The sequence below is a fragment of the Sceloporus occidentalis genome, unplaced genomic scaffold (assembly GCF_023333645.1).
Source record: "Sceloporus occidentalis isolate IW3139 unplaced genomic scaffold, rSceOcc1.0.p SCAF_1, whole genome shotgun sequence".
In the NCBI taxonomy this organism is placed as follows: Eukaryota; Metazoa; Chordata; class Lepidosauria; order Squamata; family Phrynosomatidae; genus Sceloporus; species Sceloporus occidentalis.
The window spans coordinates 282,025,074-282,045,245 of NW_028316981.1; the positions used below are offsets into that span (position 1 = coordinate 282,025,074).

General features: G+C 41.4%; 1 protein-coding gene across 3 annotated transcripts in view; it reads right to left on the reverse strand.

Annotated features, from left to right (window-relative positions):
• ERBIN (erbb2 interacting protein) overlaps positions 1–20,172 on the reverse strand; it is a 116,921-nt gene that overhangs the window by 57,018 nt on the left and 39,731 nt on the right. For all 3 annotated transcript variants that reach the window (XR_016277754.1, XM_089495035.1, XM_089495024.1), the window contains exons 3-4: positions 18,328–18,525; positions 12,581–12,698 (exon numbers count right to left, since the gene is read on the reverse strand). Coding sequence is in view for 2 of the 3 variants with exons in the window: in XM_089495035.1 (XP_089351161.1) it covers positions 12,581–12,698; positions 18,328–18,516 (307 nt within the window). In the remaining variant the exon portion in view is untranslated. The remainder of the gene's footprint in view (positions 1–12,580; positions 12,699–18,327; positions 18,526–20,172) is intronic.

Genomic DNA, 20,172 nt, shown 5'->3' on the forward strand with positions numbered 1-20,172 from the left:
CCATGAAGGGTCCTGGAACCAGACCTTAGAGAATACCAAGGGCCCACTGTATATTATTATTATTTTGTTACATCCTGCCTTTCTCCCAATATAGGGACTCAAAGCAGTGAACAACAAGTATAAAACAATGCAATTTAAAAACAGTACAATTATATTAAAATATATAAATATGGAATTTAAAAAACAATTAAACAATTTAAGAGTTAAAACAGTTATAAATTAAAATATAACATGTTAAAAATAGAAATCATTAAAATTTATATAGCACAACATTAAAAACCCAGTCCTTATCAGCTTAAAACGCCTGACTGCACAAAAACATCTTCACTGGTGTCGGAAGGATAATAGGGATGGCACCATCCTGGCCTCTCTAAGAAGCGAGTTCCAAAGCTTTGGAGCAGCCACTGAGATGGCCCTCTCTCTTGTTCCCACAAAATGCACCTGAGAGAGTGGTGGGACAGAGAGCAGGTCCTCTCCCGATGGATCTCAATACTCTGGTGAGCTCGTACAGGGAGATACGGTTCTTCAAATAGCGTAGACCCAAGCCATATAGAACTTTACAGGTCAAAGTATCCAGGCCTCAATACCTAGTACTGGATGATTACCATCTCTTTGAAATTTAAGGTTGTGCACTGGGGTGTGAAACACAGTAGCTCTTTTTCCTCCTTCTCTCATTCTCTCATTCCAAGCATGAGTTTTGGAGAGAAACAGCAAGGGAGCAACTGTGTTTCTATCATGAACTGCCTTTCCTGAAATGCCTGGAGGGTATACATAACAGCTTGCAAGTGTTTCCTAACCTAGTTTGCCCAGCTCTCTTATAAATGACAGGGGATAACAGGAAAGAATTACCTTGCAGTACAGAGATGCAAACAGTTACCAGAAAAGGCTCTCTCCCAAAAAGATGAAATAGTGCGAATATGGCTAGATCCCAACAAAGCACCTAAAGGGAATAGGCTGTAGGAGTCTGCTTGGTAACTCAAATTTTATCCAGGTTTAATGTCAGTAGAAATAAAGGAGGCAACATCTTAGGAAAAGATGCCTTAACCATGAAGGAAAGCAACACTTTGCAGCCACTGGATATTTTGATGAGACTGCCAGTTGTTCACATTTGTTTTTAACTACAGAACAAGTTACATAAATAAACTACTACAAACTTAATTAGGCAAAAAGAAGATGTTTAAAGGGATACAATTCAAGCCACAACTGATCCTTTCTTTTTGCCAAAAAGAAAAAGGGGAAAGAACTCCAAATTCCCAATACTGAAAAGATTTACTTATGAGACTGAATTTCCAAGACCACAGGTAATGATTACGTGCTCTAACCCAACAAGCCCTTCTTACAGTCTTAGTCTGTTCATCCCAGGACACTCAAAACATCACTATCTACATTCGGTGGAACCATGTACTGTATTAAACCAAGGGCTGGCCCTACAAAAATGTGATTCTGTCCTTATAACCCTTGATGTACTAGATCACTGGCTCGTAGGACTGATTTGACAACATATCACTTTAATCACTCTTGTAAGCCACCTTGGCTTCCATACTGTGAGAAAGGTGGGATATGAAAATCTATCAATAAATGATGGTTTCATCTAGGAACAAAGCATGATTTGTTTCCTAACCAGCACCAGAATCCCTAGTTTGTTTGGATCTGTGCATACTTGGACTATCAGATACCTGGTAAATTATGATTTGCCAGGATTAGAAATTGAAGAATGAACCACCTCAGGCAAGATAAACTGGGAAAGGGGAGTTGAATAAAAAATACAACCAGCTTTTAACATTGTTTTACTTTAAATCTGATCTTTATTTTATATATACAGTTATATATATTTATGAATGCTGAACTTCATATTTAAAATAATGTGCATACTTGGGACTATCCAAAACTTGTAAACTATGATTTACCAGGATTGGAAGGTTAAGAATGAACCACCCCAGGCAAGATAAACTGAGAAAGGGGAGTTGAATAAAAAAAAAATACACCCAGCTTTTTAAATTGTTTTACTTTTAAATCTGAACTTCTTATTTAAAAATAACCATTACAATTATATCTTACAACAAACATACTAAACTTATATTTATAGACACATAAAAATGAATGTGTCCTATCCATATACACTGAATTATCACCCAAGCAATTTCATTTTTCATTTCATGAAAATAGCTGTCCTTGGTCTAAAAGTTCTTGCTTCTCAAAAGTTCTAGGATTTCAATTTCTGTTTTCTTAGCAAGGCCAAAGCTGGCAGACCAATCCAAACTGATGTGAGGTACTCAAAGCAATCTCCAGTGACAGAGATTCTAGAAATATTCTCTCAAGGCATTTGCAAGCTCACCCTACCCACTTCCCAGATCTGAAAACTATCAATTCACAGACTCTCTTATCAAGATTCAGCCTCAGTTTCCTGGTCTTATCCAGACCCTTACAACATCCAGGCACTGATCCAGATCCTGTACAGCCTCAGCTGACATTGGTGACAATAAGTAGAACAGTATGGGACTGAACCCTGGTACTGCTAATATAGGGCCCATACAGACAGGCCAAAATAAAGCTGCTTTGGATCACTTTGGAGGTACTGTATGCTATTTAAATGACACAAGCATTTTAACAGGCCAGAAGCTGTGCCAAAGTTGTGGTCCAGTCCTTAGGACTGAAGTGTGGCTTTGGCATGGCTTCTGGCCTCTTAGGATGCATGCATAATTTAAATGGCATACCTCCAAAGTGATCCGAAACAGATTTATTTTGGCCTGTCTGTATGGGCCCATAGTCACCCAGCAACTTCATATAAATATTAAACAATTAAGGAGACAAGAGAGAACCCAGAGACACTCTACAGACATAAGACAGAACAGGAGTCCCACAGTGCAACTGGCCCTGCAAATAGAGCTTCTACCATGATCAGGGTTCCAAAAGCTGCCAAGAAATCTAGGAAAATCAACAAGTTGGCACTCTGTTCCATTTACACTCTACCTACCAAACACAGGCATTTCACAGGTATCATATAAATTAACTGCTGCGGCCTGCCTTGTCTTCATCAATCCTTGCTACAATAAACAGACATTCATTTATTTCTGTGAAGATTAGTTTATAAAAAGTGAAGCAGAAACAAACCACACAGGAAAGGAAATGGCAAAAATTTCCAATATGCATCTTCCTGTATTCCCATACCTGATTACCAAAAAAGAAAAAAAAAACTGCATGAGTATATTTTTAAGACTTTTTTTCTGTAAACAAAAAAGGAAAATATAAATATATATATACAGTGAGACGACAATGCTAAATCTAGTTGTAATAATTACACAGTGCAAATAATATACAATTTATTTCAAACTAACATTGTAAGGGTCAGATTTACACCACTGTGCAAGAAATATATCAACAAGTATCAATGAGAAAGTTGATTTAATCCATGTTTTAAAACAACCTTTTTCTTTGGTAAATTAAGCCACAGATCCAAGCCACCTTGATTTAAATAATCCTATCCCTGCTATAAATATCACCATAATACAAGTATACGCACCAACCACAGAGGCAAAAGAAGAAGAAACCCAAAGATGCTATGAAGGAAGAAATTAACAACACATCAACAGAAGACATCAAGCTGATAATAGGAAATTTGAATGCCCAAGTAGGAAGAAGTGAAGGATCAAATATAGTAGGAAAATTCAGACTAGGCAAAAGAAATAGGCAGGCAAACATCTGATAAGATTTTTGTGAGGACAATAACCTATTCATTTCAAACACCTTCTTCATACAACCAGAAAGAAGGCTACACATATGGACATCACCAGATGGCCAACACAAAAACCAAATAGATTACATAATCGGAACCAAAAGATGGAGAAGCTCCAGCCTGGTGACCAAAACTAGAGCAGGTGCTGACTGCGGCACAGACCATGAACTACTGATATCAAAACTAAAACTGAAGGAAAACTGAAGGAAAAAAATCAAAATCATTCATCATACCAAAATATGATCTGAACAACATCTCAAAATAATTCACAGACAATATAAGAAACAAATTTGCTCTATTAAGTATAACTGACTGAGAATCAGAGGAACTATGGGCAGAAGCCAGGGATGCAATAAAGAATGAAGGCAGACGGACCCTTACAGTAGTCAAAAAGAAAGTGAAGAAACAATGGACGACAGATAAAATGCTTCAAGCAGGAAAAGGGAGACAGTAACAAAATCAGAACCATGAATGCAATAGTACAAAGACTAGTCAGAAAAGGCAAAAGACAATTACTTTACTACAATGACCAATGCAAGGAAATAGAAGACAATAACAAAAAAGGAAGAACAAGCAACCTTTTTTACAAGATCCAGGAAATTAAAGGGACATTCAAACCAAGGACTGGGATGCTCTATGATAACACAAATAACATAATTCAAGACCAGGAGGGAATTAAAAAAAAACATTGGAAGCAATACACAGAAAAGCTGTACAAAAGATGAAAAAATGAAGGACGCATAGAACAAAGAGCCACATGAACCACAAATTCTGAAAAGCGAGGTAGAAGCTGCAATAAGAGAAATGGCAAAAAACAAAACACCAAGAAGAGATGAAATTCAATCAAACTACTACAATTCACACTGACAGACTCAACTCCAATCTTGATTAACAAATGCCAACAGATATAGGAAACAAAACTGTGACCAACGGATTGGAAACAATCAGTTTACATCCCCATCCACAAGAAAGGAGATACAAAAGACTGCAGCAACTATAGGGCCATAGTGCTAATCTCCCACGCAAGCAAAATCATGCTCAAAACTCTGCAACATAGACTCCAACCGTACGTGGAGAGAGAAATCCCAGAGGTCCAGTGGGTTTCAGAAGAGGAAGAGGCCCGCAAGGGACCACATTGCGAACATACAATGGCTAATGGAGTACACCAAGGAATTCCAAAAGAAAATCAGCATGTGCTTTATAGACTATAGAAAAGCCTTTGGCTGCATAGTTCATGAAAGGCTATGGAACACATTTGAAGACATGGGACTGCCAACACATCTAATAAACTTGATGAGAAATCTGTACTCAGGACAAGAGGCAATGGTTAGAACAGAACATGGGGAAACAGAATGGTTCCCAATTGGCAAAGGTGTCAAACAGTGATGCATCCTTTCAACCTATCTTTTCAACTTGTATACAGAACATATTATACAAAGAGCAGGCTTGGACACAGAAGAAGAAATAGTGAAAAGAGGAGGAACATCAACAATCTAAAATATGCAAATGACACTATACTATTAGCAGAAAACATTGGAGACCTAGAGCGACTACTGAAAAGGTCAAGGAAGAAGTGCAAAGGCATGCTTACTGTTGAACATAAAGAAAACATAAATAATGACCACGGAGGATCTTCACAAGTTCAATCTAGACAATGAGGAACCAGAAAATTCATTTAAGATGTGGTGCTGGAGAAGATATGGACAGCAAAAAGTACAAATAGGTGGGTCCTTGAGCAGATCAAGCCTGAAATTTCTCTGGCGGCAAAGATGACTAAACTGAGGCTGTTGTACTTTGGTCACATCATGAGAACACACGACTCATTTGAAAAGACAATCATGTTGGGAAATGTGGAAGGAATTAGGAAGAGAGGAAGATCACATGTTAGATGGATGGACTCAGTTAAGGAGGTCACTGCAGAAACTGGGAAGAGTAGTGGAGGACAGGGAATCTTGGAAACATCTCACCCACAGGGTCGCCATGAGTTGAGATCGACTCAGGGGTGATTAACAACATCCCTGCTGAGGTAAGATGAAGGAGAACACATAAAAACAAGCCACCTTCCAGACCTGAACAAGTGCTTCCTTTGTTGATGTTGTTCTGTGTGTGTATGTGCCTTCAAGTCACCTGTTCACTTAGGGCGACCCATGATTTCATAAGGTTTTCTTAGACAAGGAATACTCAAAGCTGGTTTTGCTAGTTACTTCCACTGAAATATAGCCCCCAGCATCAGGTATCAGTTGGCAATCTCCCATCCAAGTACTAACCAGGCCGACGCTGCTGAGTTTCCAAGACAGGATCTGTGCTTTTAGAGTATATAGGCGTCTTACATTGCTATACAAGTAGCAAATTGTTTCCAACACCTGCGATGCTGTCCCAGGTTAACAAGGATGTCCAATGTTTCTTTGTTTCAGATACACCAATACCACCAATGGTGCTCACTAAACAATGCATATATATATATATATATATATATATATATATATATGCCAGCACAAAAATATCACAATTTTATATTTCATTCACTTTTACTGTTATAAAATTCTTATGTCAAAAGCTCTGAAGGAGCTGAGTTCCCTGCCAATTTTCCCATGCCGACAGGCATCTTTGAAGAAGGGAAGTAGATTCCCTGCCAGATTGCCCTGGGCCATTATGCAGCTTGCATGGCTGGCAGAAAACAATCTGATGCTAAACTGAATGCTCTCAATGTACATTTTTCCTTTCCCCCTAAAATACAGCTTAATAATAGATATATATGCCGAAAGAAGCAGGATACTGCTTTTCTGCATTTGAAATAGAAAAAAATAATTAGCATGCTTAGTTCCAAATCATATTTGCCTATATGTGCAGAAGGTTCTGAGTAATAAACTGATAACCAATTAAAGAGATGCTAAACTGTTTTGGTAAAAAATAAATAAAAATAAAACCATTCTGAACAGAATTAAATTTTTACACTTGGGATGCATTACATGAATAGGACAAATTAAAAATATGCACTGATGATCCTCTATTAGTCTAAACAGAAAGTGCAATAAACCAACAAGACAAAGAAAATTATGCTAACTTTCAAAGCCCACTGATTTCTTCAACAGGCAAAGATGTTAAAAACCATGCAGAAGAAAAGAGTCATTGCTCAACTCACAGGTCTCCTTCTTTGGGATATTACAGAGAGGGCAGTTCAGGCCCACCTCCATTCCTCCAAACAGAGGCAGAAAAATAACAGGCGCAAAGACACAGTAAAAGAAGGCAACAGCATTTCAGTTCTCCACTTGATATCTGGTCTGTTCCTGTTATTTGAAATCAAAAACCTTCTGTAGACAGAGTTCAATGTTTTTTCACCTTCTGGTTGGTCTAATAAATGACCACTATGCACATTTGGCATTTTGTTTTATGTCAACACAGCTACTGCTACAGCTGTATTTTATTAACTGGACAGACATACAATTAATGTAATGTAATGTATAATATCCTAAAAGTACCAGATCCTATCCGATCTTGGAAGCTCATCTGGGTCAGCCCTGATTAGTACTGTACTTGGATGGATACTGGATGCTGCAGGCTATATTTCAGAGAAAGAAACTAAACCACCTCCTGAGTATTCCTTGCCTTAGAAAACGTAGAATTCATAGAGTTGTTATAAATCAAAAGGCACCTTGAAGGCACATACACAATCTTAATAATCAATAAGGGATTCAAAGAAGAAGGCAGATAGTCATATAAGATTCAAAGCAATAGGTCTGATCAAGCTGAAGAACAGAGTAGAGTCCTTGGTGTGCAACTCCTGCTAATTTCTCTCACTACTGAAAATGGAAATGGCACTGTACATCATAGCTAGGTTTATATTTAAGGACCAACCTTACACATGCTTTAAACCTTTTCCTAGGTGGTAGAACCTTGAAAAAACCTTGAAATGGCTATACTTCCCATATTTTATCTGGGTCCTGCATACTATACAGGTCAATTTATTGACAGTGTCCTTATCTGCACTACTGAAATAATTCAACTTGACACTCCTTTAACTGTCATGGCTCTATCCTATGGAATCCTGGGATTTGTAGTTTGTTGTGGCACCAGAACTCTCTAACAGAGAAGGCTAAATATTACATAAAACTTCAAATCCCAGAATTTCATAGCACTGAGCAATGGCAGTTGAAGCCATCTCAAACTGCATTATTTCTACAGTGCAGATGAGGCCCATGTCATATTGTGACCTTTTTGATATGCCTTAATTATTCTACACATATTCCAAGTGGAGAGGTCAAAACACTTCTCAACATGCCCCACAGCTATGAAATGCCATCTGCTTCAGACTTTCAGAACCCCTGAGAAGCCACTGCAAATCTCAAAACGTGTTGGCTTTGGGGAAAAACATTTAAAGGTCTGTCAGCACCCCAAAAAACCCCAAACATCTTAGTGCAGTTTAGGTAATGAAGAAGTGACAGAAATAAATGTTTTACTATCTAGATTCTAGAATATCATTTTAATACTCATCAGTATTTCAAATACATAGCCAGAGGGATGATGGGAAAGAGTTAGATAAAAGTAGTATCCACAGAACAAAAAGCAGGTCAACCCTTGATCATGTTTATTTTGCACTGCGCTGACAGGAAGCAAAAAAGTAATATTTAATGTAACTGCAGCATGTCAAAATTGTGCTTCTGCTTATTCTGCTGCTATTTATGGTGACATTTTGAAACAGAGGCTGGTTACAGACGGGCAGGGGAAGACGTCTTGAAGGTGTCTTCCCCTGAATATGGAGCCTCCAGACCGACCGCCCTGGGGGCATGGCTAAGGTGGATGGGGCTTCCACACTGGGGGTAGTGAAGACGCCTCACCTGGGGCCGTTTCTGACCTGCAGTTTCCATACCGCCACCTCGGAGGACGCTGCAAAGAGAGAGGCAGCTTCTGCATGGGCGGCCAAAAACGGGGCTTTTTTTTTTTTCTTTTGTCAGCTGGCGGATGCGCAGCTGCGCAGCTGCGGCGCTCAGCACCGGCGGCAGAAAGCCTATGTGCACATTTAAAGCGCCCAGGCCCCTTTAAACTTTTTCCCTTGCCCTGCCCAAGAACAATGGTGGTCTCCTGCCAGCTGGTGATCAGCTGGTGTTGGCATCCTTGTCCTCTTGCACGTTGGTAGTGTCACCAGCATCATGGATGCCTCCTCTCCTTTGGTCCCCACGCTCTTGCTGAATCTGCAATGCACAGCCACAGCTGTCGCCGCTGCCACCGCTGTCCCCCTGCCATCCCCCATCACCTCCCTTGTACATATGTAAATATTTAAAGTTTTAGGGGTTTTTTATTGTTAGGTGAAAATGGTGCAGGAATGTGTGTAGGGGTTCACTTTAAATTCCAAACTTTCCCCAATTCTAGCAGCGCATGCGTACATGTTGCTCTAGGGTTAGGGTTAGGGTTAGGGTTACGAGCATTAAAATAGAGTGCAGCTGTGCTGCAGCTTCCACATCTGCATGGCATCTGACGCTCTAATTAGAGCCTCGGTGCAAACTGCGCATGTTCCAGGACCCCGACTCATTATGCAACGCAGCAGACACAGAGCTTTTAAATGGGCAACTTAAATTAGTGGCGTAACAATTCTGGCGTACCGGTGCAGCAGCTTATAGACGGAGATGCGCAACTGCGCAGTATATAGAAAAGAAGCGGGGAAAAGCAGCACCTTTTTAATGCCACTTCTTCCCGCTTGGGGCGTGCGGGCGGCGTGTTCATGGCGGCATTCAGGTAAGGGCCGTCTGAAGGCTATACCTTCATGATGTCATGAACACAGCCCTTTTTGCCCGTCTGTATCCCGCCAGAGTTAAACATTACAGAAAACAAAATCACCACACAACAATGCAACAAGATCACTAAAAAGGGAAGGAAACAATAGCCAATTATCTAAATGTGAATCCTTATGGAGGCCACAATTTTAAAATCCTCACAGGTACCCCATCACACAAAATAGAGCCCAACAAGGAATAAATGGAAGAGAACTAGAACAGAGTAGTTGCAATTGTGAAAAGCACTCCATGCTGTAGTGTGTGTGTGTGCACACCCTCACAGGTGTGGTTTTTCTTTTTAAATGAAACTTGCTGATTTGAACCTGCTTAATCAATGGAATTTTTGCAATGCACAGGTATGTGGTTCATTCCCAACCTAACCAAAGGTTATTTGTTGGTTTGGGAGGCCACACATTGGTTCTAGACACTATATACCTATGGCTGATTATAGGTTTCCATCATATTTTTGCTATACAAAAGAATGGTGGATTCTTTGCCCTTTCCCTACCTCCATTTTTGGAAATCCTTTTATTAACAGTTACTGTTCACTGATGCTGCAGTTCAATTTCTATCTTTCAGACCTGTCACCTTATGAAAGGTCCAAGACACCACTTCTTCCTTTTACCAAAAGGGCCAATGTTACTGTCTTTTTCTAAACCTACCAAACCTCAGATAGAACTATTGTTTGGTGGGACACTTCTCTAATTTCTTGCTTTAGTGGCCATTGCCTCTCAACCTTAACTCTGACTTTAAACAGAGTCTTTTTTTTTACTCTTTAAGATATCAGAAACTAGATCACATATCTTGTGTTTATCTGGAGTGGATTCACAAAAGGACCATCAACTGGCTTTGTGTGTGTGATCTAAGGTGTGAATTTCACTGCTTGCCAGCATAACAAACCTTAATAGTTCACTGATCTAAGCAGATATGACAAAGCAAGAAAACAGTAGTTACTATGAGGGGGGATCAATCGTTACATTTAAATAATTTTTTAAAAAAAATCCTATTTCCACATTTCCTTATTAGATATACTGTATATCAGGGGTCGGCAAAATGGCGGCGAGGTCGCGCGAGACTTCGCCACCATTTTGGGCGAAAAAATGGCGGCGCCCATAGCGGCCTCTGGGGCTATGGGCGCCGCCATTTTTTCGCCCAAAATGGCAGCGAAGTCTCGCGAGACTTCGCCGCCATTTTGCCGCCCAAAATGGCGGCGCCCAGAGCGGCCGCCGCGGCAGCGGCAGCACCGGCGGCGGGCCTCTAGGAGGCCCGCTGCCGTCTCTGGGACCCTCCAGGCGGGCTCCCAGGGCGGCAGGGGGCCTCTGCGGGGCCCGCTGCCGTCCCTGGGGCCCTGCAGGAGGGCTCCCAGGGCGGCAGAGGGCCTCTGCGGGGCCCACTGCCGTCCCTGGGGCCCTCCAAGTGGGCTCCCAGGGTGTCAGGGGCCTCTGCGGGGCCCGCTGCCATCTCTGGGGCCCTGCAGGAGGGCTCCCAGGGCGGCAGGGGGCCTCTGGGAGGCTCGCTGCCGTCTCTGGGACCCTCCAGGCGGGCTCCCAGGGCGGCAGGGGGCCTCTATGGGGCTCGCTGCCGTCTCTGGGACCCTCCAGGCGGGCTCCCAGGGCGGCAGGGGGCCTCTGTGGGGCCCGCTGCCGTCCCTGGGGCCCTGCAGGAGGGCTCCCAGGGTGGCAGGGGCCTCTGCGGGGCCCGCTGCCATCTCTGGGGCCCTGCAGGAGGGCTCCCAGGGTGGCAGGGGGCCTCTGGGAGGCTCGCTGCCGTCCCTGGGGCCCTGCAGGAGGGGTCCCAGGGCGGCAGGGGGCCTCTGGGAGGCCCGTTGCCGTCTCTGGGGCCCTCCAGGGGGTCCTCCAGCGCTGGCAGGCCCCCCCCAGCTTTTTTGCCGGTCTCTGACAGGGCCTGGGGCCCCGTCAGGAGCCAGCAAAAATGGGGAGGCCTGGCCACCGGAGGGTGGAAGCTCCGCCCCCGGCATGCGGCCCTGCTCCTGGAGGGTGGAAGCTCCACCCCCAGCACACAGCCCCGCCCCGGAGGGTGGAAGCTCCACCCCCCCGGCTTCGGCCCCCCAGTCGCCTGAGGGACAGCAACCCGGCCCCCGGCTCAAAAAGGTTGCCTACCCCTGCTGTATATATTCATGTATAAGTCTAGAAATTTTAATCAAAAAACTGACCCCAAAAACCTGAGTCGACTTATCCACAGGTCAATGTAAGTACTGTACTTTAACTCTTATTAAAAATAGGGCTATTCCCTGGTGAAAGGCAAGAGTGTAATTTGTCCTGGAAGCACTGACCCTCCTCTATTCTCTCATGTATTCTGTCTTTAATATGAGCCCAAACATTTATGCCTGCTGGAATTTTGTACCTTCTTTGGCACTGTCTTCTTTGCTTCATCCTTTAGATCCTCTGTGACATGCCCCTAAGTTTTACCCTCAACTTATCCATGGGTCATATCAAAATCCATAATTTTGGCCCCCAAATCCACCCTCGACTTATACATGAGATCGACTTATAGTTGAGTACATACGGTGCTCTGTTATAATGAAAGCTCACACAATTAAAAGGAACATTTTAAAGCAAGTTTAACAATGAACTTGAATGCACCACAGTAAGATTCTAGAGAACTATTTTAGAGGTAACAGTGGGTCTGTCTACATGACCTTTATATGACAAATTCCTGCCAGGCTAGCTGCATGTTTTTACACTACACACCCCAAAACCCCGAATCAGGTCCAGGCTGTTTACACAACACCCAGACCTAATTTGGGTTTTTACCCCTTGTCCAGGATTTTAAAAACATACTTTTTGTTCTGGGTTTTCCCTTAAGTTCCCAAAAATTGGCCCCTGGGGAACACATCCAGAATGGAATGGGAACTTCTCGCTGCGGCGGTGTTCTCCTCTGCAGTAAGATGTGTTCTATGCCGCCTCCCGTTCCCATCCCGCTCCCTTTCGTAACGTGACAGGCCCATTCCAGGGCCTGTGTGATAAACTTTATTATTTTCAGAGGACAAAATCTGAACATGCATTGATATACCCATGCTCTTTTGGTGCTTGTGACAGCAACAAGAGAAACAACTTACCATTCTTGCTGACATCCAGTTCCCTGAGGTTAATGAGATTTGCTATGGATGCAGGCAATGTTGTCAGATCATTGTCCGGCAAACTCAACTTGTGCAGAGACTGACAATTAAAAAGTTGCTATTGAGACAAAAACAATATATATCCATTATGAGCAAATTAATAAAGGTCTATGCTTATTGTCTGTGCTGAATGATTTTGAGGTCATTTGTCACAATCAAAAAGTCAAAGCACATACCATAAATAAGTGTCCACTTATTATGTCCACCTACATCAATCAATATGTAGAGAGATCTTGTAGCACCTTTGAGATTGAAGATGCCAGCCACAGATGCAGGTGAAACACCAGGAATAAACTCTTCCAGAACACAGCCACACAGCCCCCAAAAAACATAAAGAACTAAAAAATATTCTAAAATTCCTTTTTAAACATAACTATTATAAAAGGAACAATTACATAGTCCTGTTTTTAAGTTTGTACAGAACTAAATTTTAAAAAGTTATGCAGAGAATATAATTTAAAAATACCACGCCTTTAGGATCTTTTGAGGTTTAGATAAATGTTTTCAGTATGCATGTTTTAAAGGGTGAAGAACCTCCAGCCCTCCAGGTTCTGATGAACTACCATTCCCATCACGCCTCACCACCAGCCAAGCTGAAGAAAGTTTTAGCCAGGCTTATGAGAGTTTGGTTGTAACATCACCATAAGTAGAGGAGCTACAACCAAGCCCTCATGAGTCTGGCTAAAACCTCCTTCAGTTTGGCTGGTGGTAAGGCATGATGGGAATGGTAGTTCATCAGAACGTGGAGGGCTGGAGGTTCTCCACCCCTGGTTCAAACATAGTATCTGTATCTTTGAAAGATATCACAACAAATGTGGAGTTGAAGGCTTTCATGGCCAGTATCCATAGTTTTTTGTGAGTTTTTCGGGCTATGTGGCCATGTTCCAGAAGAGTTTCTTCCTGACGTTTCACCAGCATATGTGGCTGGCATCTTCAGAGAATGCTTGCCTGGAAAAGAGTTGGGTGTGTGTGTGTATATATATATATGTGTGTGTGTGTGTGTATATATATATACATACTGTGTCACCCTGGGAAAGAAGGAGTGATTTGTATATATATATTGTTTTGTTGCTAATGACAGGCTTCAAGGTGGGAGGATATGCAAAGGAGGATTAATGTCTGCTTGATTAGTGCTCATTGTCTGCTGGGAAGCCCCTGACCCTGGGAAAGTCCTTATTTGCTTTTTCAGGACTGGAAACCAAATCTTGTTCACTTTCAGGGTTTCCTCTTTCCTGTTGAAATTGTCCAGGTGTTTGTGGATTTCAATGGCTTCCCTGTGCATCCTGACATGGTAGTTGTTGGCATGGTCCAGAATTTTCAAACAGTATTTTATGCCCAGGATGGTTTGTGGCATGTTCTGCTACTGCTGATTTTTCTGGCTGGCCCAGTCTGCAGTGTCTCTCATGTTCCTTGATTCTTGTTTGCACACTGCGTTTGGTGGTCCCTATGTAGACTTGTCCACAGCTGCATGGTATGCGGTAAACTCCTGCGGCTGTGAGAGGGTCTCTCTGGCCTTTGGCTGAGCAAAGCATTTGCTGGATTTTCTTCGTCAGTTTGTAAACCATTTGGAGGTTGTGCTTTTCTTCACCGCTTTGCCTAATCTGTCTGTGACTCCTTTGATGTATGGTAAAAATACCTTCCCTTTGGATGGTTGTTTGTCTTCCCTCATCTGGGTTTTTCTGGGTCTGGCAGCCCTTCTGATGTCTGAACTGGAATAACCATTAGTCTGTAGAGCCCAGTCCAGATGCTTCAGTTCATCTTCCAAGAAGTGGGGTTCACAGATCCGTTTTGCCTGGTCTACCAGTGTTTTTATCGTGCTTCTTTTTTGTCCTGGGTGATGGTTGGAGTTCTTGTGCAGGTATCTGTCCATATGTGTAGGTTTTCTGTATATTGTGTGGCCCAAATTTTGGTTCGGTTTGTGGATGATTAGGACATCCAAGAACAGCAGTGAATTTTCGTTTTCATTTTCCATTTTGAATTGGATGTTAGGGTGGATGTTGTTCAGATGGTTCAGAAATACAGCCAGATCTGAAGTAGCAGAACATGTTATAAACCATTCTGGACATAAAATGTCACTTGAAAACACTGAAATTCTGGACCATGCCAACAACTACCATGTCAGGATCACAGGGAAGCCACTGAAATCCACAAACACCTGGACAATTTCAACAGGAAGGAGGAAACCCTGAAAGTAAACAAGATTTGGCTTCCAGTCTTGAACATGGCCATATAGCCCGAAAACCCCACAAAAAACGATCACAACAAAGTGTGCTATGATTGAAAGAGAAGAGGTACAGGCAAAGGTATGTTTAGAAGAACATGACTTAAATTCATGTGGGGAAGGAACAGGTTGCTTTTCTGTAACTGTGTTTCTTTGAGTGATCATCCATGCCTGACACAAATGGAGGTCTTCTATTGGAATATTTGAGAGATGAATAGCCTTGATGGGAACCCTGCTCTATTCAGTCTCAATCCCACCAATACAGTATCAATCCCACCAATGCTACTCCTCTACTCAGTTTATTGGTCCATCTTCAGCACAACACTGGACCTGAAAAATAGGATAGGATGGTGAAAGGGCACAGATAATACTTAAAGAAACAGTTACATGCAAGCAACCTGCTCTTCATCTTTGTGATCTCTGAGCTTCACACAAATGGGTGACTAACAAGCTTATCATAGTTGGCATGCCAGGCCACAGAAAGAGACACAAAAGTACTGCCCAACCAAACTAAGCTCTGGAGTCCAAAAGAGAACGATGAATAAATGTGGATGGTTCAGACCATGTGCCTCCCTTGCACAACTCAGGAATGGATACACATTATAAAAACACAGTAGGGTTTGCCACAGCCAAGACGGAATGAAATTTTTGATTTTGAACCACATGTTTCTTAGACCATGGACAAGAAAATTGGATGGGAGGTACAACATTTAGAAAGCCATCATGTGGGCACAGGAATACCCACAAAGCTCTCATAACAACAGACGAGACAGGTCAACTGGCATAAAAAATTAATCTTGCCCAGATAGAAAGCCAATGTCCTTTGCACATCTAATGAGTGAAAGATAACTTCCAAAAGAAATGCAGAATTCCGGTAGAAGACCAGAAGATCAATATTTAAAATTAAAATGAGATACTGTATAAATATGGGAAGGGAAGTAATGTCAGGATGAAGGTTAATTCTGTCCTTATGGAAACAGAAGACCAATTCATCACAACGAAGAGGAGTCAATTCACTGGTGCTTCTAGCAGATTCAATGACTATAAGGAAGACCACTTACATGATTAATAAAGAAGGCTGACAGAAGCTTAGGGCTTTGCTGGTTTAACCATCAATTGTGGTAAGATGAGCAATAGGATCATGGCACTACCAGACATACCAATAAAGAATAAAGGTGAGCAAGACCCCACAGAAACTTTTTAACAATGACAGATAGGTAGGAGCTGCACCATGATAGAGACAGCAGCAGGCATCACCTCTGCTAACCTGGAAGCAGCAAGTCGGAGAACCTCTTCCACTTGCAATCTTAAGACCTTTTAATGGAAGGCTTCCAAAAAGCGTGAAGAACCACATTTAACTTTGTAGTTAGTGTGGCTTGATTTTCCAAGAATTCAAGTGCCTTGATATCTGGGTGACACATCTGATGTATGGAGTGGGACAGAACCTCTGGGAACAGTGGAAGGTGGAAGTACCAGTACCATTGTAGAGTATCCACCCTCTGAAAAATGGCTTCTGAAACTGAAAATAGTGCCAAAGTAATTTCTAGCCCCAAAGATTTGGTCATACCCACGACTAAGTCAGTGTAAGGGTGAAGACTTTCCACTGGTGAGATTGAATCAGTGCCCTTAAACACCAGATTTGGAGAGGATTTCAGAGGTCAAGGAGGTCCATGAGTCAGAGTCATCATCAGAATAAGCAATGCAATGTTTCTGTGCAGGAGAAGGCACTGATGCCAAAGCTGAAGAAACCAAGGCAGCTTGAGTCATCAAGACTGAAGGCTGTGTAACTGAGAATGCAAACAGAAGCTTAATATATGGAATCAGTGCAGTTCAAATAGATGAGACAGGATTGTTGGAGTAGGCAAAGGGAGGGTTGAATGTGGAGGAGGCCTTAACACTGTTGCAGTTGACTGATGAGAACATGAAGTCAGAGGACTGTACTCCTCACAGATTTCAACTGCTGAGATGAAAGCTTGATTCCAATACAAATAATGGCAAAGCTATATGACAACAGTAGTCTCAGTAATGATCCTAAGCCTAAGAAGAAAAGACTGGTAAGACCTTGGAAGTTCATGTCAGTAAGGGTTATGGCACCAGTAATCATAGTATGATCCAAAGATGGTCATCCTCTTGATATTCTCATGGCAAATAGTATAAGTCTGGTCTCTATATGAATAGGAGCATTCTCTCCATGAAGGAGATTGGTCTCTACATGATGGAGACAAATCCTAAGATGACAGGCTAAAGGAAGAGCGATACTGCAAGAATTGAAGACTGGCGCACAGGTCTGATCCACACCAGACCCCAAGCTTATCCTCCACTACTGAAAATGTATCATACCCTGAGCTTGTGAGGTGAATGTGTTCTTTATCCAAATGTGTCCTTCACCAAAGTAATATAAACAATTATCATGCCTGTCATATGCCTGGCACAAGAACAGAATTAAAAGAGACCGTAGAGACCATAAAAGAAAGGGGTGGGAAACAGGCTGTATCCCTGAGATGAGGCTAAAGCATTTTTAGAAAGGATATGTGAAGAAAAAAGATAAAGAAAAGTATGGTGAATAAAAAAACTGAAGACAGAAAGAAGATGACAGTAGGGGGGGGGAGGTACTTGGTGAAAGAGGCATGAAAACATTACAAATGGGGTTGTTCTTACAAAGACAGAAACTGAAGAGAGGAGTAGCACTGGCAGGACTGCATGGAAGAGAGAATAGAGCAGGGCTCCCCTCAAGGCTACTTTGTTCTGAACATGCTGGTGGTGGCAAGATGCCCATTTGTGTAAGGTACAGAGATCACAAAGAAAAAATATATAATTTTCTAGGCACAGAAAGATTATCATGTGAGCTAGCAGCTCCCATTCTCTGCTTTGTTTCTTCCAAACAAATCTGAAAAACAAACCATAGGTTCACGCTATGGATTATTTGGGGCACTTTATAATAGAAGTGCATGGTACTCATGTACAGTACACTTCTCTTATCCAAATGTGTCCATTATGTTATACTAGTCCTTTAAACAACCATATAAAGTAGCTTACTCGAATTATCCCAAAACAGGTTTAGGCTCCCTTATCTGAAATGGGACCAGAGGTGTTTGGGATTTTGGAATTTTTTGAATTTTGGAATACCTATATTTGTATATACATACATAATGAGATATCTTGGCAATGTGTCCCAAGTCAAAAACAAAATTCATTCCATATACACCTTACCCTGTACACATAACCTGAAGGTAATTTTTTACAATATTTTTAATACTTTTTTACATGAAACAAAGTGTACACTGAACCATCAGAAAGCAAAGGTGTCACTATCTTAACCTCCCTTTTGTTTTTTTGAATGTCTTGGAATTCTGGATGAGGGAGACTCAACCTTGCCTTTATACACAGAGATGCGTGGAAATGTTCCCCTTCTCTCTCTTACACAGACAGTCTCACACACATACACACAAATTAAAACCCAGCATACCTTTGGAAGCTCTTCAATTTGATTAGCATCTAGATAGAGTTCCTCCAGAGTCTTTTCAAAAGTAAAAATTTCCTTAGGCACCTGTTCCAGGCTGCAGTGAGAATAATCAAGTGCAGTAACAGTTTCCTCTTCACCACGTAAACAGCGGCATGGCACCAACCTCACAAACAAGTTCCTCTTTGTTGTCATTTTCAGGCACTGTTATGGAATGAGAGAAAAACAGCTTGTTAAAAAACAGTAACAGGCTCAGGAAGTTGCAAAAAATATTTGTGCCATGTCCATTAGCAAGCACAAAAAAAGTATTTAAAGAAAAGCGTGGAAGTATGTGAAAGTTCACCAAATCTCAAAGTGTATTCTGAGCTTACTCATACCTTTTCCTGAATGAAACTATCCCTGAGCAGAAAAGACCTTTCATGTAACTGCTGTACTCTTTCAACTGAGACAAACAGAAACCAACCAGCCAACTATGCTTTTACTCATGGTGAAAATAATTTGAATGTTAAGAGCATAGCTACTTAACCTAGTTTCCATGTACATATCTTGGTTTATTAAAGAGAAAAAAGATGGGAGTTGTACTTGGACACTCCATTCTCCCTCTCTTTAGACCTGTGAGTTGTGATCCCTTTCAGAGTCGAATGACTCTTTCACAGGGGTCGCCTAAGATCATCGGAAAACAGAAATTTCCAGTTATCTTAGGAACTGAGACCGTTAGTTTGGGATCACCACAACATGAGGATCTGTATTAAAGGGTTGTGGCATTAGGAAAGTTGAGAACCATTGCTTTAGACAATGCTACAGTTCATATTTGTTGGGTTGATTATCCATAGCTTCCCATTCTGTATAAACTGTGATATTATGGTTATTAGGATCAAATCAAGAAAAGGTTTTAGACCAACTTCAAGCTCTGGTTTAAGATTCAAGTTTTCTGGGTTACTACTAGTCCTAGGTGTTCATTAAGTAGGTATAACATAATCTATGGTTACTTAACCGAGGAAGTATTGCATTTTTGTGCACTTAAAAGGGAGAAGGAAAGGTGCAGTTAAGGACAGTACACTCATGCATAGGTGAGTGTAAGAAGCCAAAATACACACATCCAAACCATTCTTAACTATGAATAACACAAAATTTAAATTAGATGGGCAATGTATCCATGTATTATGGCTCACCTAGATCACAGTTTTGTTTTAGAGTAGGGTAACAGCAAAATTAATTTTGTTAATGACACAGCTTGAAGATTTACAACTCTTCTCAGTTTTTGAATACAAACCATCAATTTGTGTTTTTTTTAAATTGTGTTTTTAACAGATATTTTAATTGTAACATGTTTAATACTGTTTTAAGGGGGGGAATTTGGGACATAATTTTGTAAATGTGGATATTTTAATATGTTGTGAGCCGCTTTGATTGTCTCGTCACAGAAAAGCAGGATAAAAATAAAAGTTTTATTTTATTTTATTTATTAACATTGAAAATCATTACAGTATATTTTACAACTGTGGACCTGTAGTAGCCAAACATTACAGCACTGGAAAGCAGAGAGCTATCCACGCATAGAAACTTGGGGAAGAGACCCAAGGTCATCAAGGGATGTGTGATATTTAATACCAATGAAAGGCTAGAATTATAATTAATAATACTCCTAAAATTATTGCAAAAACGTAGGCTCCCCTAATTGTGTTTATAGCTCAGCTCACCTCTCTTCCTTTTATTTTTTCTTTCTGCTGTGTTTGTTGATTGATAATCTTGAGGTAATGCTTAGGGTAATGGAAACCAGGAGGTTGAGGGAGGATAACTGAAACTTATCTTTTTGAAAACAAAGTACTGTTAACATTTGACATGCACAAT